This window comes from Somniosus microcephalus, chromosome 4 (genome assembly GCF_052327205.1).
Source record: "Somniosus microcephalus isolate GS21.2 chromosome 4, FLI_Smic_1.0, whole genome shotgun sequence".
Lineage (NCBI taxonomy): Eukaryota > Metazoa > Chordata > Chondrichthyes > Squaliformes > Somniosidae > Somniosus > Somniosus microcephalus.
This window is the reverse complement of record NC_140990.1, coordinates 123,971,525-123,984,660: the sequence shown is the minus strand read 5'-3', so window position 1 is coordinate 123,984,660 and position 13,136 is coordinate 123,971,525. Positions and strand designations below refer to the sequence as shown.

At 46.6% G+C, this 13,136-nt stretch overlaps 1 protein-coding gene across 1 annotated transcript; it reads left to right on the top strand.

Annotated features, from left to right (window-relative positions):
• Positions 1–2,095: 2,095 nt before the first annotated feature.
• On the top strand, positions 2,096–11,167 carry LOC147119744 (uncharacterized). Its single transcript, XM_085985208.1, has 2 exons — positions 2,096–2,183; positions 6,559–11,167. The coding sequence occupies exon 2, from the start codon at positions 7,112–7,114 to the stop codon at positions 8,096–8,098; it is 987 nt and encodes a 328-aa protein (XP_085841334.1). The 5' UTR covers positions 2,096–2,183; positions 6,559–7,111; the 3' UTR covers positions 8,099–11,167.
• Positions 11,168–13,136: the final 1,969 nt, after the last annotated feature.

Below are 13,136 nucleotides of genomic sequence, written 5' to 3'. Positions count from 1 at the left end.
CACCTTTGGTTCATCTGCCAATCACCTTAAATCTGTGTCATCTGGTTCTCGACCCTTCCGCAAATGGGAACAGCTTCTCTCTATCTACTCTGTCTAGACCCCTCATGATGTTGAGCTCTATCAAATGTCCTCTCAAACTTCTCTGCTCCGAGAAGAACAATGCCAGCTTCTCTAGCCTATCAACATAACTGAAGTCCCTCGTCCCTGGAACCATTTTTTCTGGAACAAATCTTTTCTACACCCTCTCAAAGGCCTTCACATCCTTCCTAAAGTGTGGTGCCCAGAATTGGACACAATACTCCAGTTGAGGTCATAAGAACATGAAATAAGAGCAGGAGTAGGTCACACGGCCCCTCGAGCCTGCTCCGCCATTCAATAAGATCATGGCTGATCATCGACCTCAACTCCACTTTTCCGCCAGATTTCCATATCCCTTGAATTCCCTAGAGTCCAAAAATCTATCGATCTCAGCCTTGAATATATTCAAAGACTCAGCATTCACAGCCCTCTGGGGCAGAGAATTCCAAAGATTCACAACCCTCTGAGTGAAGAAATTCCTCCTCCTCTCGGTCTTAAATGGCCGACCCCTTATCCTGAGACTATGCCCCCTAGTTCTAGACACTCTAGCCAGGGGAAACAACCTCTCAGCATCTACCCTGTCAATCCCCTTCAGAATCTTGTATGTTTCAATGAGATCACCTCTCATTCTTCTAAACTCCAGAGAGGTCGGACCAGTGTTTTATAAAAGTTCATCATAAGTTCCTTGCTTCTGTACTCTATGTCTCTATTTATGAAGCCCAGGATCCCGTAAGCTTTTTTAACTGCTTTCTCAACCTGCCCTACCACCTTCAACGATTTGTGCACATATACCCCCAGGTCTCTCTGTTCAGGCATCCCCTATAGAATTGTACCCTTTACTTTATATTGCCTCTCCTCGTTCTTCCTACCAAAATGTAGAGGTTAACTAATTGCACTCAGCCAGATTCAGTTCCTTCTGGAGAGAAGGGGAGACACAAAATCCCAGACGATGTAATGAATGTTGTTTTTAGACAGGATGAAGGGAGAGTGTGTAGAATGGGGAATTTACATCTTAGGAGGGACATGAGGGAAAAGGATGTTGTATAGAAACTAGATTTGTCTGTCTGAAGGTTTATCCTGTTGTAAACACCATTTGCAGGGTATTAGAAGGGGAGGATCTGCAGATAGAAACTGAATCCAAACATTGCTTCAAGATCTGACAGATTCACTGGATTTATCAGGACCTGAATATCATCGGACTTTGGATATAGAAGGAAAAAGCACCAATCACAGCGGGGAGAAACAGGACAAGTGTTCTGTGTGTGGATCCACTTTTAACAAATCATCTAGCCTGTGAGACTCATGCGCCCAACTGAATGAACAGTGTAAATGTGGGGAATGTGGGAAAGGATTCAGTTGCCCGTCTGAGGTGCAAACTCATTCATACAGTCACACCGGGGAGAGTCTGTTCACCAGCTTAGTGTGGAAAGAGGGTAACTCGCTAATCTCACCTATTCCCGCACTAACATGTTCGTAAGGAGGAGAATCCATTCACTGCTCTGTTTGTGGAAAGTGATTCAAACAATCATCCCATTTACTGACACACCAGCACAGTCACACCAGAGAGAGACCGTTTAGATACTTCCAGAGTGTCCACATTGAGAACTGTTGCTGTAAATACTCTGACAGTGAGAAAAGCTTTCACAGTTCAAAGCAGCTGATGCACGATCAGCGCATTGATACTGAAGAGAGGCTGTTTCAATATCCTGTGTGTGGGAAGAAATTCACCCCACCTGCTGAGACTCCAGTGAGTTCACATGTGACTGGAGGGGTTTGGATTCTGTTATTAATCACATCCAGGACTGAACCATGGCAGAGTACCCGTGCACTTGGGTTTCTGTGTGAATTATTGATGAATTGTCTCTCAGTGGGATCACAGGAACTCATTCTCCATTCACTAATTGGGGCTGTCAATGTTCCCCAACATGCCCCGCGGGGGAGAATGTGCCCCGTCATTTTGGAGGAGCCCAGTGCGCAGACGCAGTACCCGCCTGTATTTGGAGCATGCGCAGTGTCACTGTGATCAGAGCCGGGCGAGTGCGACAAGCGGACAAAGGACTGAGACCCGATTTTTGCACCGATTACGAATCAGGGGGCGCAGGAAGGTAACGCACCCGGCGGGTGGGCTTCGGAAACAACTTGTTTAGGCCGCAAGCTCCGGATGAGAACCTAAAGGTTCCGCGATTGCAGCTCCGGGGCTTTTTCCCGGGAACAGGCCCAGGCCAGCGGCGGCCATCTTTGTAAAGGAAAGTTGAGGTTTTGCGTGTAGCCATTTTGTGTCGTCGCGCGTGCGTAGCCATCTTTGTAAAGGAACCACAAGTGGGTCTCTGAACTGAACCCAGCCAGAGTCAGCACGTTCAGGGGAGGAGAGGGAGGGGAACCAGTGAGTGTCGAACTGAACCCAGCTAGAGTCAGCACCTTCAGGGGAGGAGAGGGAGGGGAACAAGTGAGTCAGGATGGTGTGACTAGAAGTGAGGCAGGTACGGGGATCCAGGAGGTAGCGTTGGAGGAGCCGCAGCCCTTGCTCTTGTCCAACAGGTTTGAGGCTCTTACTCCCTGTGAGGATGGGAACGGGGACTGTGGGGTGAATGAGCAACCTGGCCACAGCACCGTGGAGCGGGGGGCCATTGAAGTGGGGGGAGATAAAAGAAATGTTGTAGTGGTAGGGGATAGTATCGTTAGGGGGATAGATAGCGTTCTTTGCAGCCGAGAGCGAGAGTCCCGAAGGCTGTGTTGCCTGCCCGGTGCCAGGGTTAAGGACATCTCCTCTGGGCTGGAGAGAAACTTGGAGTGGGAGAGGATCCAGTTGTCGTGGTCCATGTTGGTACCAACGACATAGATAGGACAAGGAAGGAGGTTCTGCTGAGGGAGTTTGAGCAGCTAGGGGCCAAATTAAAAAGCAGAACCACAAGGGTAATAATCTCTGGATTACCACCTGAGCCACGTGCAAATTTGGCTGGGGTAAATAAAATTAGAGAGTTAAATGCATGGCTCAAAGACTGGTGTGGGAGAAATGGGTTTTGTTTCCTGGGACACTGGCATCAGTACTGGGACAGGAGAGAGCTGTTCCGTTGGGACGGACTTCATTTGGCCAGTGCTGGGACTAGAGTCCTGGCGAATCGAATAACTAGGGCTGTAGAGAGGGCTTTAAACTAATTAGTGGGGGGGGAGGTTTTAAGAGAGCGAAAAATAAAAATGACAGCGGAGGAGGCAATAGAGCAAGGTAGCAGTGGGGGAATTAAAAACCAGAGCGTGTCAGGAAGGGACAGAATGTATAATAAAAAAGGTAAAGTAGTAAAAGGGGTAAAAGCAGGAACAAATTGTCAGAAAACATATTTGAAAGTTCTTTATCTGAATGCACGCAGCATTCGTAACAAAATAGACGAGTTGACGGTACAAATAACTACACATGGGTATGATCTGGTGGCCATTACGGAAACATGGCTGCAAGATAATCATGACTGGGAACTAAACATACAAGGGTATTTGACAATTAGGAAGGACAGACAGGAAGGAAAGGGAGGTGGGGTTGCTATGTTAATCAAGGATGGAATCACTGCAATAGTGAAATAGTTTGGGTGGAGATAAGGAATAATAAGGGGAAAAAGTCACTAGTGGGCGTAGTCTATAGGCCTCCTAACAGTTGCAACTCTGTTGAGCGGAGTATAAATCAGGAAATAGTTGGGGCTTGTAATAAGGGAACAGCTATAATCATGGGGGATTTTAACTTTCATATTGACTGGACTAATCAAATTGGGCATGGCAGCCTTGAGGAAGAGTTCATAGAGTGTATGAGGGACGGGTTCCTTGAGCAGTATGTAACTGAACCAACCAGGGGGCAGGCAATCTTAGATCTGGTCCTGTGTAATGAGACAGGATTAATAAAAAATGTCCTAGTAAAGGATCCCCTTGGAATGAGTGACCATAATATGGTTGAATTCCAAATTCAGTTTGAGGATGAGAGAGTTGGATCTCAAACCAGCGTACTGAGCTTAAATAAAGGAGACTATGAAGGTATGAGAGTAGAATTGACTAAAGTGGACTGGGAAAACAGATTAAAGTGTAAGACGGTACAAGAGCAGTGGTCTACATTCAAGGAGATATTTCACATCTTTCAAGATAAATATATTGCACTGAGGAAAAAGGGGAGTAAAAGAATAGAAAGCCATCCGTGGCTTAGTAAAGTAATAAAGGATAGTATCCGACTGAAAACAAGGGCATATAAAGTAGCCAAATCTAGTGGGAGGATAGAAGATTGGGAAGCATTTAAAAGCCAGCAAACAATAACTAAAAGATTAATTAAGAAAGGGAAGATAGATTATGAAAGTAAACTAGCAAAAAATATAAAAACAGATAGCAAGAGTTTCTACAGCTATATAAAAAGAAAAAGGCTGGCTAAAGTGAACGCTGGTCCCTTAGAGGATGGGACCGGGAAACAAGTGGTGGGGAACATGGAGATGGCAAAGACGCTGAACAAATATTTTGTATCAGTCTTTACAGTAGAGGACACTAAAAATATCCCAACACTGGACAAACAGGGGGCAATGGGGGGGGGGGGGGGCGGGAGGAGCTAAACATGATTAAAATCACTAAGGAGATGGTACTCAGTAAAATAATGGGACTTAAGGCGGATAAATCCCCTGGACCTGATGGGCTACATCCTAGGGTCTTGAGCGAAGTGGCGGTAGGGATTGTGGATGCATTGGTGATTATTTTCCAGAACTCCCTGGACTCAGGAAAGGTCCCGGCAAATTGGAAAACTGCTAATGTAACACCCTTATTTAAGAAGGGATGTAGACAAAAAGCTGGAAACTATCGACCAGTTAGCCTAACATCTGTGGTTGGCAAAATGTTGAAGTCCATTATTAAGGAAACAGTAACAGAGCATTTGGATAAACATAATTTAATGGGAGAGTCAGCATGGTTTTATGAAGGGGAAGTCATGTTTGACAAATTTGCTCGAATTCTTTGAGGATGTAACATACAGGGTGGATAAAGGGGAACCAGTGGATGTAGTGTATTTGGACTTCCAAAAGGCATTTGACAAGGTTCCACACAAAAGATTACTGATCAAGATAAGAAATCACGGGATTGGGGGTAATATACTGGCATGGGTGGAAGATTGGCTATTTAACAGAGTTGGGATAAATGGTTCATTCTTGGGCTGGCAATCAGTAACTAGTGGTGTTCCGCAGGGGTCAGTGCTGGGACCCCAACTCTTTACAATCTATATTAACGATTTGGAGGAAGGGAGCGAGTGCAACATATCCAAGTTTGCCGACGATACAAAGATGGGAGGGAAAGCAGTGAGTGAGGAGGACATAAAAAACCTGCAAAAGGACATAGACAGGCTAAGTGAGTGGGCAGAGATTTGGCAGATGCAATATAATGTTGGAAAGTGTGAGGTTATGCGCTTTGGCAGAAAAAATCAAAGAGCAAGTTATTATCTAAATGGAGAGAAACTGCAAAGTGCTGCAGTACAAAGGGATCTGGGGGTCCTGGTACATGAAACACAAAAAGTTAGTATGCAGGTGCAGCAGGTGATCAGGAAGGCCAATGGAATCTTGGCTTTTATTGCAAGGGGGATGGAGTATAAAAACAGGGAAGTCTTGCTGCAGTTATACAGGGTATTGGTGAGGCCACACCTGGAATACTGCGTGCAGTTTTGGTTTCCATATTTAAGAAAAGATATACTTGCTCTCGAGGCAGTTCAGAGAAGGTTCACTCGGTTGACTCCGGAGATGAGGGGGTTGACGTATGAGGAAAGGTTGAGTAGGTTGGGACTCTACTCATTGGAGTTCAAAAGAATGAGAGGCGATCTTATCGAAACATATAAGATTGTGAGGGGGCTTGATCGGGTGGATGCGGTGAGGATGTTTCCACTGATGGGTGAGACTAGAACTAGGGGGCATAATCTAAGAATAAGGGGCTGCCCTTTCAAAACTGAGATGAGGAGAAACTTCTTCACTCAGAGGGTCGTAAATCTATGGAATTTGCTACCCCAGAGAGCTGCGGAAGCTGCAACATTAAATAAATTTAAAATTGAGATAGACAGTTTCCTAGCAGATGAGGGAATTAGGGGTTACGGGGAGAGGGCAGGGAAGTGGACGTGAGTCTAGATTCGGATCAGCCATGATCCTATTGACTGGCGGAGCAGGCCCGAGGGGCCGTATGGCCTACTCCTGCTCCTACTTCTTATGTTCTTAGAGTCAGCACCTTCAGGGGAGGAGAGGGAGGGGAAGCAGTGAGTGTAGAACTGAACCCAACCAGAGTTGGTGGAGAAAACTGGGAGCGGAGGAGAAACTATCTTGAGACGTGCGATGTATTTGTCCCTCCTCCCTGTGTTAAATCCAATGTGTGGGACCGGGATGTACAGCTTTGGAGGAACAAGAGAGGAAGTAATGTTCAGAAACTAGAATTGTCTGTTCTGAATTTCTGTCCTGTACTTACAGTGATGAGTTTTGTAAACTACTTTTACAGGGTATTAGAAGGGGAGGATTTGCAGATTGAAAACTCAAACCAACCACCATGTCAAGATCTGACCGAGCCACTCGATTCCTCAGGGCCTGAATATCATCGACCTTTGAATGTGGAAGGAGAAATGTTTGTCTGTTCTGTCTGTGGGAAAAGATTTCATACAGCACTGTGACTGGAAAAGCACCGAGACACACACACCCGAGTGAGAGTGTTCCAGTGCACTGACTGTGGAAAGAGCTTTAACCAGTTACACACCCTGTAAAAACATTGCACCATTCACAGCGGGGAGAAACTACACGTGTTCTGTGTGTGACGAGGCTTCAACTGATCGTCCAACCTGGAGAGACACAAGGACACCCGCACCACGGAGAAACCCTGGAAATGTGGTGACTGTGGGAAGGGATTCAGTTCCCCACCTGAGCTGGAAATTCATTGGCGCAATCACACCAGGGAGAGACCGTTCACCTGCTCTGAGTGTGGGAAGGGATTCACTCTGTCATCCCACCTGCTGAGACACCAGCGAGTTCACACTGGGGAGAGGCCATTCACCTGCTTCATGTGTGGGGTGGGATTCACTCAGTCATCCGACCTGCTGACACACCACCGTGTTCACACCGGGGAGAGACCATTCACCTGTCCAGTGTGTGGGAAGGGATTCACTCAGTCATCCAACCTGCTGACACACCAGCGAGTTCACACTGGGGAGAGACCGTTCACCTGCTCCGTGTGTGGGAAGGGATTCCCTCGGTCATCCGACCTGCTGAGACACCAGCGAATTCACACTGGGGAGAAGCCGTTCACCTGCTCCGAGTGTGGGAAGGGATTCATTCAGTCATTCAACCTTCTGATACACCAGCGAGTTCACATTGGGGAGAAGCTGTTCACCTGCTCCGTGTGTGGGAAGGGATTCACTTTGTCATCCGACCTTCTGACACACCAGCGAGTTCACACAGCGGAGAGGCTGTTCACCTGCTCCGAATGTGGGAAGGGATTCACTCAGTCATTCAGCCTGCTGACACACCAGCGAGTTCACATTGGGGAGAGGCCGTTCACTTGCTCCATGTGTGGGAAGGGATTCACTTTGTCATCTGACCTTCTGGCACACCAGCGAGTTCACACTGGGGAGAGACCATTCACCTGCTCCGTGTGTGGGAAGGGATTCACTCAGTCATCCCACCTTGTAACTCACCAGCGAATTCACACTGGGGAGAGACCGTTCACCTGCTCCGTGTGTGGGAAGGGATTCACTCAGTCATTCAACCTGCTGACACATCAGCGAGTTCACACTGGGGAGAGGCCGTTCACCTGTTCTGTGTGTGGGAAGGGATTCACTTGTTCATCCCACCTTCTAACTCACCAGCGAGTTCACACCGGGGAGAGGCCATTCACCTGCTCCGTGTGTGGGAAGGGATTCACTCAGTCATCCTGCCTGTTGAGACACCAGCATGTTCACACTGGGGAGAGACCGTTCATCTGCTCTGAGTGTGGGAAAGGATTCACTCAGTCATCCACCCTGCTGAGACACCAGCGCATTCACAAGTGACTGCAGGGGTTTGATTCTGCTGTTATTGCTGCTGTTAATCACATCCCAGACTGAATCATGTTCATTCTGGCAGTTGGAGTTTGTTTTTGCTGCTGATAATAACCCCTGTAACTGGGCTGGAGTTTCATATTTTGATATTTCAGTTAACGCAGTGTTTCAATATTTGCTGTCTCCGAGATAAGTGGAGACTAACCAATGTCCTGTTACCAACTGTCCATTTTTGGGCCCTTTCTTCTTTCTAACTCGAGATTATTTCAGTTCTCATACCTTTGGTTACTCTCAGGGACAAGTCCCAGCTCCCCATACCTTCCAGAGGGCCTCTCCTAGCCTTGGTATCCAGGGAAGGTCTCAGTAACACGCCCGGGATCACTAAACACAAAACCCAGTCTGTTAATCACTTTCAGCTACTGGACTTAGCGTGTGTCCCACAGCATCTCTCTCACCTTCGATGTGTGAATAGAGCATCACGCCTGCAAACCTGCTTTCAATTTCAATTTGAATCCACTCAGCAAGTGGATTAAAAAAATACATACAAGTAAACAGATCACATCAAATAATTGGCAAAGGTTTAGAGTCAACAAGATGAACAAGTGAACACAACCCGGCCCAATACCCCAGCTCTATATTCACAGGAGAAAGTCTGTTATCTAACTCCTCGAGTGGACAGAATAGAGAAAGATCCCAACTCTAAGAACATCTAGAATCTGTTGTAAATATCTTTCAAATCCTGACTGGTCCAATCTGTCGGTTTCCTTTCAATTGAAGTGAATGGAAGATGAGAGGGGTGTTGGTATATGGACCTCGGTTAATTCAGCTTCTGGAAGGTGTTCATGTTTAGTTCATTCGATATCGGGAAAAATGTGGTTGGTATCATTAGAGAGAGAGAGAGATTTCACTGAGCAACAGCTGGTGTTTGCAACCAACTGGCCTTGGATATTTTCATCATAGAATGTTTCGATCAGAAATATGATGTTGGGATAAGAGAAGTCTGGAGACTAGTGGTTTGTGCTGCCCCAGGAAGGTCACCGTGTTTTTACTGCTTCTAACGTTGTTGATGTGTGTTGAAGAAAATGCAGACTTGTGTCTCTGGATTGTGCAGTAGCCAGAGACGACCATATTAGGCAATGCCCGCTCCAGTTTGATAAGAGGTTGATGGCAGAGTAAGAGATCCAGCAGTTTTAAGAATTTATCTCCCATTATCTGCAGACATCGAATGTCGCAGCGTGCTGACAAAATTGGACTTAAGACTTTAACCTATTGGGTTAAATTATTGGGATCGATTGTTATAGAATTGAATTGTTATAGAATGGAAAAGTAGTGAAGTTATGCTAAACTTGTATCGAACCTTGGTTAGACCACACTTGGAGCACTGCGTACAATTCTGGTCACCATATTATAAAAAGGATATAGAGGCACTGGAGAGGGTGCAGAGAAGATTTACAAGGATGATACCAGAAATGAGAGGGTATACCTGTCAGGAAAGGATGGACAGGCTGGGTCTCTTTTCTCTTGAAAAAAGAAGGCTGAGTGGTGACCTAATAGAGGTCTTTAAAATTGTGAAAGGTTTTGATAGAGTAGATACAGAGAGAGTGTTTCCACTTGTGGGGAAGATCATAACTAGAGGCCATCAATATAAGATAGTCACCAAGAAATCCAATAGGGAATTCAGGAGAAACTTCTTTACCCAGAGAGTGGTGAGAATGTGGAACTCGCTACCACAGGGAGTGGTTGAAGTGAATAGTATCGATACATTTAAGGGGAGGCTAGACAAGCATATGAGGGAGAAGGGAATAGAGGGTTACGCTTATAGAGTTAGATGAGGAAAGACGGGAGGAGGCTCGAGTGGAGCATAAACGCCGGCATGGACTGGTTGGGCCGAATGGTGTGTTTCTGCCGTATATCCTGTGTAATCCTATTTTCCAAGACACATTGCTCGAAGGGGAGGATAAATGACTCGCATCCAAACACAATTGTTACTTTTGTCTTCTTTGTAAAGTCTGGGCATAATTTGTTTGTGAAATTAAAGTTGATTATATGGACTAGAAATAATTGAATCAGGAAATGTATTTTATAATGTGCGTTTTGAAATTGTACTTGGAACATCTCCTCCTTAAAGATCACCCATTGTTCTGTTACAGTTTGTCGTGTCAGTCTTTGGTTCCATTTTACCCTGGCTAGATCCTTTCGCATCCCATTGAAGTTAGCCCTATTCCAGTTTAGAAGTTCCACTCTAGATTGTTCCTTGCTCCTCTCAATTGCTAATCTAAATCTTATGATACGATGATCACTCGTACCCAAGTGTTCTCCCACAGACACTTGGTCGACCTGGCCCACCTCATTCCCCAGCACCAGATCCAGCAATGCCTCCTTCCTAGTTGGGCCAAGAAAATGCTGGTCAAGGAAATTCTCCTGAGCACATTTCAGAAATTCCTCCCCCTCCTTTCCCTTTTCCCGAGCATTATCCCAATCAATATTTGAGCAATTAAAGTCCCCCAATATCACCACTCTTTAGCTCTGGCATATCTCTGCGATTTCCCTGCAGATTTGCTCCTCTACCTCCCTCTCACTATTTGGAGGCCTGTAGAATACCCCCAATAGTGTGATCATACCCTTTTTGATCCTCAACTCTAACCAAATGGATTCTGTCCTTGTCCCCTCAAGAACATCCTCCCTTTCCAACACTACAATGTCTTCTTAATCAGCACTGCCACCCCACCTCCCTTTTTTCCTTCCCTATGTTTTCTGAACACCTTGTACCCTTGAATATTAAGTGCCCAGTCCTCACCGTTTTTAAGCCACGTTTCCGTTATTGCCACAACATCATATTGCCACACGGCTAATTGTGCTTGTAGCTCACCAACCTTATTCACCACACTTTGTGCGTTTACGTACATGCATTCTAAACCCATTTTTGAATTTTTCGTAGTCTTTCTTAGTCTGTTCCTATCTAATATGGTACTACTTCCACCTCTAGTACACAGTCAGAGTGTGTTTTTGCTGATCTTAATAACCCCTATACCTGGGCTGGAAATTAATATTCTGTATCAATAGTGAATAAAGCAGCTTTGTTTCAAACACAGTGTATTGAATGTTTGATTTCTCCATGATCAGAGGAGACTAATTGATGTTCTGTTACCGACTGTTCCATTTTTGGGCTTTTCTTACTCTTGATTATTTCACTTCTCACCTTGTTCACCTTCAACCACATCTAACCCCAAGCTGGTTCCGTTTGATTACATGACTTGTGGGTGTCATAGACTGAACTACAGTGTCTCACTTTATACACATCTGAAATTCCTTTCAACCAACTCTTGAAAGAACTCTCTTGCTTCAGATTTGAAATCAGTTATTGTGTGCAAGGTTTAACACTTCTTGGATGTGGTTAGTACAACTCGTCCACAGGTCCTGCATGTGACAGCCTTTGGAATGTTCTGATCTTTGTCATTGTCTTTGCTGATTGTGATGGTGTCCTTGATTTAATCTCCTGGAACTAACACACCGTGCACTATTTCCTGCATCGAGATCATTGTTTCAAATACTGAGCTTGAGCACAGAGCTTGGAGACAGAGCCGGGAGATTCGCAAACACAGTGATTCACAAGCAGAGTGGGTGCAGGAATTGGTGGAGAGGAAGAAGGCGGTGGAGACGTCTGAGTGAAAAGGAGGAGTGGAGCCACAGAACCCAAGTTAATAGGCACGAGAGCGGAGCTGTGGGACAGCGAGAGGAGCGGCCGCAGATAAAGACAGGCCCAAGAGCCCGGAGGGAGCGCCAGTGTCAGGGATCGAGGTAAGTGACCTCAGCACAAGGGAAGGAGCAGATTGGCGAGAGATTGTTTTTAAGTCTCGAGTTTATTTCTGTTAAGTTACTTAAAAAAAAGTAGTCAGTTAATAGTCAAATAATTAAAGGCACGGCAGGGTAACTGGGTCCAGTAGATGCACATCCTGTGCCTTTCCACCATCTACAAGGCACAAGTCAGGAGTGTGATGGAATACTCTCCACTTGCCTGGATGAGTGCAGCTCCAACAACACTCAAGAAGCTCGACACCATCCAGGACAAAGCAGCCCGCTTGATTGGCACCCCATCCACCTTAAACATTCACTCTCTCCACCACCGACATACCATGGCTGCAGTGTGTACCATTTACAAGATGCACCTGAGCAACTCGCCAAGGCTTCTTCGGCAGCACCTCCCAAACCCGCGACCTCCTCCACGTAGAAGGACAAGGGCAGCAGCTGTTTGGGATCACCACCACCTCCAAGTTCCCCTCCAAGTCACACACCATCCTGACTTAGAAGTATCTCGCCGATCCTTCATCGTCACTGGGTCAAAATCCTGGAACTCCCTCCCTAACAGCACTGTGGGCATACCTTCACCCCACGGACTGCAGCGGTTCAAGAAGGTGGCTCACCACCACCTTCTCAAGGGCAACTAGGGATGGGCAATAAATGCTGGCCTTGCCAGTGACACCCACATCCCATGAACGAAGAAAAAAAAATTGTGGGAATTCCAGGACGCTTCCCGTGTCCTGGAGAACCACGTGTGCAGGAGGTGTCGTCAGCTGGAGGAGCTCGAGTTCCGGGTTTTGGAGCTTGAGCAGCAGCTGGCGTCAATGCGGTGCATCCGCGAGGCTGAGAGCTACGTGGATAGCACGTTTCAGGAGGTGGTCACCCCGCAGCTAATGAGTGCGCAGGCACAGAGGGAATGGGTGACTGCTAAACAGAAGAGGAGGACCAGGCAGGTAGTGCAGGAGTCCCCAGAGTGCATCTCGCTCTCCAACCAGTATTCTGTGCTGAGCACTGGTGAGGGTGATGGTTCCTCTGGGGAGTACAGCCAGAGCCAAGTCCATGGCACCATGGGTAGCTCAGCTGCACGGGGTGGAGGAGGAAGACAGGGAAAGCAATAGTGATAGGGGATTCAATAGTTAGGGGAGCAGACAGGCGTTTCTGCAGCTGCAGACCTGACTCCAGGATGGTATGTTGCCTCCCTGGTGCCAGGGTTAAGGATGTCACTGAGTGGCTGCAGGACACTCTGAGGGGG